At 37.1% G+C, this 8,860-nt stretch overlaps 1 protein-coding gene across 1 annotated transcript; it reads left to right on the plus strand.

The window, feature by feature from the left end:
* On the plus strand, positions 1-796 carry LOC131681776 (uncharacterized). Its single transcript, XM_058962808.1, has 2 exons — positions 1-151; positions 205-796. Exons 1-2 carry the CDS (start codon positions 139-141, stop codon positions 645-647), a joined length of 456 nt encoding a protein of 151 aa, XP_058818791.1. The 5' UTR covers positions 1-138; the 3' UTR covers positions 648-796.
* Positions 797-8,860: the final 8,064 nt, after the last annotated feature.

An 8,860-nucleotide genomic window follows, 5' to 3' on the forward strand; every position in this document is an offset into this window, starting at 1 on the left:
ACTGCACCCGATTGCAGTTGATAATGGTTCTTTTCATAAACCTCGAACAATCAAGTTCGGCATACGTGCCACGCTTAGTATTAATTCAAGGCTTAGCCGATGAGGATACTATCTGCGAAATAAACACAAATTCGTACAATGAAGTTTGAAGGTGAAATGAAAAAAAATCCTGCAATCTCAATTGAAACTTCATTCTTTCCACAGCTCTACTGATTCTAGTGCCACTGTTTATCTTCGCACTGGCCCAGGAAACTCCACTACCTGATACGGCGGGCTGCATTGCGTCTGAATGCATTACTCATCCTCAGATAAAGACTCTTTGGTGCCACATAGAGCCACAGTTCTACTGTCAGTGTGTTCCACTTGAATCGCGTGTTTGGGTGGAGATGGTACGACCGTGTGCCCCTGGAACGTATTTCAGTTTCCCCCATCAAGACTGCGTCAATCCGGAAATGCGTGATCCTGATGCTTGTTATCCGGATGGGAGCGGAAACGGAAGTGGAGACGATTCGTTTATCCTATGTGACGAACCACCGTGTCGTGTAGAAAAGGACGTCCTGGTGGGGATCGATGCTCCTGAAATAATCGACGATCAACAGTTGGAAGATGACGCAATGGAATTTTTGTTTCCCAGAAGGCGCATGTGAAATTTTTGTTGGGCTTAATATCAAGCTTAATAAAAAAATTGATGTGAAACTACGTCTTTGTTTTCGATGTAGTGCAAAATTCTTCAAAAATGAAAAAAATACGAAAGACGGTTAGGTTTTGATCGCTTATAACACGGTGTTATAAAAAAATAAAAGTTAAATGAACTATTCATGTGATCTAGTATCTACTCGAATACAACACATTTGAATGGCTGGCGTCCAAAAGGGACTAAGCCACATTTTTCCGAAATCGACATTTTTGCATTATTTGATAGATCTATGTAATCCACGTGTACTGCCATTTAAGAATTTTGAAACAAATTTGTAGATTTTTTGCTATTAGCAGTCAAAGTTGACCATGGGGGTAACCCCAATAGTAGCTGGCTTCCAAAAGAGACTAACCCCACCAGTCTTATGGAAATTCTAGTTTTCTCGTTCGTTTTCCGAGATTTTAAGAAAATCTAGTCATTCGATTCGCAATCAGTAAATTTTGTGTTACAGCTCACATATCAGTGAACTCGAGTGCGATCGTAGTAGCCATACGCGTCGAACGCAAATTTTGTTTTTTTCGCTCACGTCAATTTTTCAATAATTATTTCTGCAAATTAATGTTCGTTGATTACTATTCGTCCTTTTTATAATTTCTACGAAATGTCGCTAGTGAACCAGTACTGATCAGTGTCAACTTGTGTTGTTCGTTGTCGTTATCTGATACACTTGATGACAGAGGATGGATCGATTTTTGAGTTGAAGCTTGGCACCCAGGTCGCTGCTGATGGCATGGATCAATGAAGAGGAACATTGACCTAAGAGCGAGTGTACAGAAGACAGATGATAGACTACAAAATATTGCTCCAAATGTAACATGGATTTTCCGGTGAGATTTTTTCATTTTATTTATAAATCATTTGGATCAGGATTACAAAAGCTCAAAATTTGTTTTTTTGGTAATATCAAAACGGTTTTCTTTGCTGGTCGATCCTGCGATGTAAACAAGTGTCCTGCGGATGATTGGGGTTATTGTCTGGTTGTTCGAGTTTGCGGTGTCAAGGATAAATTCGTCGCTTATTATGGATTAATCGTTGATTTCGGAAAGTTTTTTTACATCTGTTGGAATAAAAACTGTGCTTCAAAAATCGGCCATGATGCAACATGGAGGCTCTTTCAGCACCTTTTGTGCTATCCTTGAAGGTGTCATTACAAAGTAATGACGAAACTGCTCCTGTATTGGTGTCCTAATATAATTCGCGTCACAATGATTGCAAGTGATATTGATATTGATTAATAAACTGCTTCTTGTTACTATACTCTTCAGCCAATGCCAGAACAGAGAAGACCGCTTTTGTTTAGTTTATTACCAGAGAAGAACGAGTGAATGCAGCAACAGTTTTCGACTATACTTTCAGGTTCTTCAGGTGCTGCATCCTATTGCTTCCCAGTAGTTAAGGCTCAAGAGACCTTTTTGAGCGTGTGTCAAAGTTGAGCACTTGGTAGTGTGCGTAGGAGGAATTGAATATCGGTCGATTTGTTGTATCGTCGCGATTCGGATTGTGCCAAATAGTTGCTGAAAGGCTATCGACCTAGCTGAATGGTGCTTTTGAAGTGGTGGCTGTGATTTTTTGTCACACTACCACACTGCTGGGGCATGCCACACCACTGCGTAATGAAAAAAACTACAGCCATTTTTTCATAAGCACCATTCCGCTCGACCAATGTTTTTTTTCCATAAACTATTTTGCATAATTTGAGTGGTGATTGTCTTATGGGCCGACTGATGTTCTTCTTTTGGTGTTGTGAAAGGTTTTTATATGGATGTACCGGTGGTAGAGCTGCACACAGTTTTTCCTACACATACTGCTTAGCGTTCGATTCTTCCACATGCTCAAAAAGGGTTTCTTGAACCTTAAAGAGCGAGTAAATGCGATTTATCCTATGCTTATTAGCCAGGGCAAGGTGTAAATACCTCTGTCCCATCCCAAAGGACCAAAGGAGAAACACTAACCTTCTTAGCCAAGTCCCTCCCAACGACTTGTTATATCCCCTTTAAACTGAAACGGTCGGTACGGTTGTCCTCGTTTCTTAATTAAATTATTCACTAAAGGAATAATTTAATTACCGTCTAATTTTGAAACAACTTCAAACCCAACTCTTCACAGTGGCCTGGCCGTTTTAATCTTTGCGACACATGAAAATAAGCTTCAAATACTGTTTTTAGTTGGATTGCATTGTACGTTGACGTTTCGGCTCAAACAGTCGTTCCTGAGGGTAAGGGTCGCTCATACACTTGCTATGTATGGCAATTTTTTATCTAATATATATTTCTTGCACAAATGTATGTTATGAGCATATTTTTTGCGAAAATTCCAGTAAAGATATCATGTCTTTACATTGAAAGTTGACCGAGCAATAAGGAATTAAGAGAAAAATGGTACATTGTGGTCGGAAAGTTATAAAAACGTGGAATCAATTATTATCTTTCGCTATAGAGTTATGGTGTCTTCGGAAGAGTTGCTGTATTAGCGCTTTATTTGGTTGAATCACACTATTTCGGAATTCAGTCGCTAGGGCGGCGCTGTTATCAACTTTTTAATGAAGCTAGATAGAAATGTGATGTCTTCGAAGAAGTTGTAGGTCTTATCATTTTAAACATATCTTCTGAAGATGCAAACTTTGTAGGTCCTGTATGCTTCGAGGTAGAGAATATTTTAGTTAAAACATTTACTATTTTTTTCTGGATCCGCCCCTGTTCAGAATACAAAGGGAGCTTTAACTTTCGGTCACCTATAGTCAATTTTTTCATACAATGAAGGCAGTACTGATATTGTTAAAGTGCTTAGCTGAGACAAAAGGTTTCACCATGTTTATTTACGTCGCATCGTCAGGAATCATGACTACCGAGACACTTGAGCAACAAACCCAAGCTCGTATTATCACGTACACCAAAAACTCCACCGTAATACTGTTACGGTAATAAGAAAAAAATGCTCTAATAGCAAGACGTTTAATACTAATACGGTCGCAACAAAAAATTCCCCAAGCGGCAATACCAACACATTCAAATCTTCTCTGCGTCGCACTCATGTTTCATCAATTCTTATTGTCGCGCTTATAATAAAATCTCACATTGCGTGCGTCCGAAAGGCGCATCAAATACAGCCGCAGTTGCTCCGCAAGCCGATTTCAGTGGAGTCACTAACCAATGAGACAGTCGAACATAAGCGAACTATAGGAGTGAGAAGCAGTCTCTATTAGAAATAAATGTAGAGGGTATTCTCTTTCTTTGTTTGTTTATGTGTCTGCCTCCTGTGTGCTTTTCGAAAGCTCTAAGGAAAAACCTTCCTATTAATTTGCATAGGCGGCTGTCACGCGCCTATCTGAATTGAGCTTTCATATAATTGCATATCGAGCGATTATCCTGCAAGGCATAATATAGAATAAATCGACACAGATCTTTCATTAGGGCCTAAGTCGCAATGTACTCAAATGGAGCAAAATCTAAATGTAGTTTTTATTGTAGGTATAAATTACTTTATGATCATGTTTTCCCTGAAGCATCTTTGGTTAAACCTTATGACAATATAACAAAGAATTTAATTCCTATGTGCTTTTAGTGGGTAGAAACTAAAAAAATGCTTACGCCCAATTTGCATTCCAGTCGTGATTTCACCCTTCAGCAACCACCATTTGCGTAAGGGCTAAACCATTAACATAATTTGCAGCAGGGCGCGGTAAATGGGCTAAACTGACTCTGTCTTGCTGGGTAGGGCTGGGTAAATGGCCGAGCTTGACAGTATACTTTTTAATAGGGCTCAGCAAATGGGCGCATAGAAACCCAATGCAAATGAAAGGGCGCGTGCATCTTTTCTTCAAATTTCATGAAAATATCGAAATATTCGAATGTTTATGTACAATAACTTTCGAGTAGACATGATCATAGTAGATATTGCTTATCATTTATATAATAGAACTGCCGTTTAAAGAATAATTTTGTGAATAATAACCGTACGCCCCGGTTCTGTCTAAAAATTTAAGTTTAGTCTTTATATTCCATATGAGAAGAAGGGCCTAAGTCGAAATTTCGAAGAAAATGCATGTTTCGCCGTTTTGTTTTCTTTAATTATAAATCGAACTAAAAACCATTTTAACTAATTTTCACCTCAATCTTTTAGTATTTTTGTCGCATAATGTCATAATAGCGAAAACGCAGTTTGTTTACATTTGCGTTTTAAGCCTAAATGACAGATCTATGTCGAAATATTAACGCGTCGGATTCTCTGGAAGTGTGTAGCATTTCGCTTGCCATTGTATAGCGTATCATGCGAAGCAAAAAGGATGTGGATAAAGACGAATTTCGATTTTCTCTACACGACGTATTCCATATTCAAAGATCGGCTCACACTAGGCTAGCTTCAAAGCACAGTCAGAAAAAAAAAAACCGACTCGGGATCAGGGTTACCAAAAATATAGAATAATCTGTATTTATACAGATTTTTCAGCCATTTTCAGACCAAGAATCTGTATGTGCAGATATACAGATTTTTGCGTGTATGTACAGATATACAGATTTTTGAGAATGTTACAAAAACTATTTTTAGAAATATTGTTTACAGTTTCAGTAATACTTCCTCTTTGTCTTTCTCAGCTTAGCCCTCTATATTAGGCTGTGCACGCTGACGAAGTCGACTTAAAAATGACTTTTACTGTGAGCCGTGTTTACAAACATTGCTTCACACGGCTCACAGTAAGTCATTATTTATGTCTACTTCGGCTGCGTGCACAGCCTAATCAAAATATATCTTCACATTCGAGAGTGGTAGCTCATTCTGAAAGGTAAAGGTTTGTAGTACACTCAGGTTAGCACCCAGCAAACGCCTGGCTGAAGCCTACTTCCAGAAACGCTCTGTGAGTTTGTTAAGTCTTGATTCTTTGTCCGAAAATATGACAGCTACATTGGTCGACTTAATGTATATAACATTACACATCAACAAAAGTCATTAAATGAAGAAGAAAATTATTTTTCCATTTTGCACATCGGTAAAGTTCAAGTTTCTGGATGTATCATATATCAGAACGATTTGTATTGTTTTTTTACAAAAATGTAAACAGGTCCTTGCTTGACTGATTTAAACAACAGGAATAAATATCTTCGATAGATAATCCAGCAAAAGGTTACACGACTCAACTGATTCGATACAGATATCGACATAGATTTTTCGAAGAGTAAACACAGATGAAAAGATTTTTTAGGATAAAAATACAGATTTAATTTTGGCAACCCTGCTCGGGATAGTGGCGGGGTATTTCTGTCGGTGTTAAATTGAAATTTCTTTTCTATCACGGACGTCAACAGCAAGGTAAAGACTGCACAAAACATGCACAGTCCTTCCCGTCATGTACGGGAAGCAAGACCTACGGTTTGGATCCACGCATCCGAACCGAGGGTCTGGATCCAGACACTTGTCTGGATCTAAGCACCAGGTTTGGGTCTGGTTCAGGTCCGGACCTGGTAAAGGGGATGGGCTTGATCCAGGGACTGGTCCGGATCAGAGATCCAGGAACTGGTCTGGATCCGGGTGCTGATCCGGGTTTGGGAACTGGTCCGGATCCGAGAACTGGTCCATATCGGGAACTATGCCGGATCCGGGAAGTACCTATAATTTTTATTTCACTATCCAACCTACCCATTAAAAATGCGTAATTCTGGCTGGATTCTGCCAATATTGGGGCAGATCCCAGTCTGAATTTTGGCAGAATTCCGTGCTCTATTACCGAAAAGACAATAGAATCTTATCCAAAAGTAATAGAATCATACCCGTCGGATTTTGGGTGTATCAGTACAGTAAGAGGCGTCATACAGCGGAAGACTTGTTCCCGTTGAGAATCATCTACTACAATAAGAATCAATACGAATTATCCAACGTGAGAGAATACCCAGATCCAACAGTCATCAGCGAAGAAAACGAATGCACAGTCGTAGCCAGTACGTGCTAAAATGAAATAAAAACAGCCGACTGTGAAACAAAAACTGTGACATCGCAGATTACCCCTCATCTTGCTTAGAACAAAAACTAAATAAACCCGACGCCGCGATCGTTGACTTTAAATTTTGTTCAATACGGTCGAGTGTTTTTGTGAAGTGGAGTACCTTTTGAAGGTGGAACTGCAGCTTAGACTTGCGGAAGTCGCGTACCTTCAGTATCACCATCTTCGCAATGCAGTACTAATATCATGCCTCATGCTAGCGCAAGCTGAACGATTCGGTTTTGCAAAACAAATTATAACACGTGGTTAAAAGTGACAACGTTGGGACTGAGATTCCTGTGTATATACAAAATTACTATACAGGGTGTTTGGTTCATGGTTAAGAATCTCTCTAGGGGTGATTTACTGTCATATTTGGAGAAAAAAATCGTTCTACACATACCATCAAATCTCAACCGTTACAGTTATTGAACTTTTTGTGTAAGAAAACTTGTTTATCGTAAAACACCTCTAACTCAAAAAGTATACCTCGTATTTTAATTCTTTTAGATCCACTGGAAAGGTGAGAAAATTTTCTAGTGAATAATGTTCTCATATCTTTCAGTTAATTAGTTTTAATTACCTTTTAGTTGTAAAGTAGTTAAAAGTTAGTGATTTGATGAGGTTTTTGTTAATTTTCTCAAAATAATGAATTATGATTATAGCAATATCTATTATCCAAAAGTTGGGTTTGAGGACGATTCATAATTTGTCCTTCAACATAATATTCCTATCTCTTCTCGTTTCCTTGTAATTTCACTTCTAAATTTTTCCTGTAATTGACTTGCAAGTTCTTAAAAGACACTAATCTAAAAAACATGCTTTATGTCGCCATCACCAGGGCTTCATTGGAAAGCTGAGAAAATTTTCTTTCGATGTATGTACAGATATCTTTTAGTTAAGTGTACTAAATGACTTTTTACTAGTAAAATAACTCAAAATTTCTGTTTTTGGAGAGTTTTGTAATTATTTTAATTAATAATCAACTAAATTTATCGTCACTATTGTTCATTTGGTGCCCCTTAATATTCTCTACAACTTGTTATTTGACACTTTATCCCTATCGCTTTTCACTTCGCTGCAATTTAATAGTTAACACAGCATGACCTCATCACAAATGTAGTGGGTTCGAAATCGTTGTTTTTGCATATGAAACGAGAAGATAAAAATGATTTTGCTTCAAAACTAAAAGAGATAATTGAATGAAGTCAAATGAAAAATTGCTGAGATGCATTAATTACATGATAATAATGGTGAAGTTTATTATTTACTATTTTAAAAAATTAACGAAAATGCTAATAATAACACTAACTTTAAATTAATTAACTTCTAAAAGAATACTAAATTCACTTAACTGAAAGGTATTAATACATTTTTTTCTGAGAATTTTTTTCTGGCTTTCGAATAAAAATAAGAAAAGGTACAGTAAATGCCATACTATTTCAATAAGAGCTAGTATTAGTGAATATGAGATAAAAATATCCAAGTTCAATAACCTAAACACATGAAAACAAGACAAGATAAGTGTATCATGTCAAAGACCAAATTATACAACTCTTCAAGACTGATAATTTAAATTATTAAAATGGTTATGTTAACTATTAAGATTTTCGCGAACTGAACGGAAAATCGATCAAAATTGTTAAATTTTAAATAAATTACTGTAAAAAGATCACTTAACCTCATTAGCTGAAACATTTGAGGACATTTTTCAGAGGAAAATTTTCTCAGCTATCCAATGGATCTAAAAGATTTGAAATACAAAGTTTTTTTTTTGAGTTAGAGCTATTTTAAGACAACTAAGTTTTTAACACAAAAAGTTCTATAACTTAGTAACGGTTGAGATTTCATGGTATGTGTAGAACGATTTTTTTCTCCAAATATGACAATCATCCCTCGAGAGGTTCTCAACCATGAACCAAACACCCTGTATAAAGGTAAGGTTACGTGACCCAAGTATCATCATGTATTCTTCTGAGTTAATTGCAAAATGCCTGTTACAATACGGAGAAGTAACATCTGGTACACTTGATATTTGGAGAAACTTCTTCCCAGGTATTTTTAACCCATTATATCCTAGCGTATGAAATTTCATACGCAAAAACAACACATTTCTGGATCACACTTGTTATACAATAAAGGCGTTATCAAACTTCTGGTCTTATGTAAACGTTAATTAATACCCTCTAGTT

The sequence above is a fragment of the Topomyia yanbarensis genome, chromosome 2 (assembly GCF_030247195.1).
Source record: "Topomyia yanbarensis strain Yona2022 chromosome 2, ASM3024719v1, whole genome shotgun sequence".
Taxonomy (NCBI): domain Eukaryota; kingdom Metazoa; phylum Arthropoda; class Insecta; order Diptera; family Culicidae; genus Topomyia; species Topomyia yanbarensis.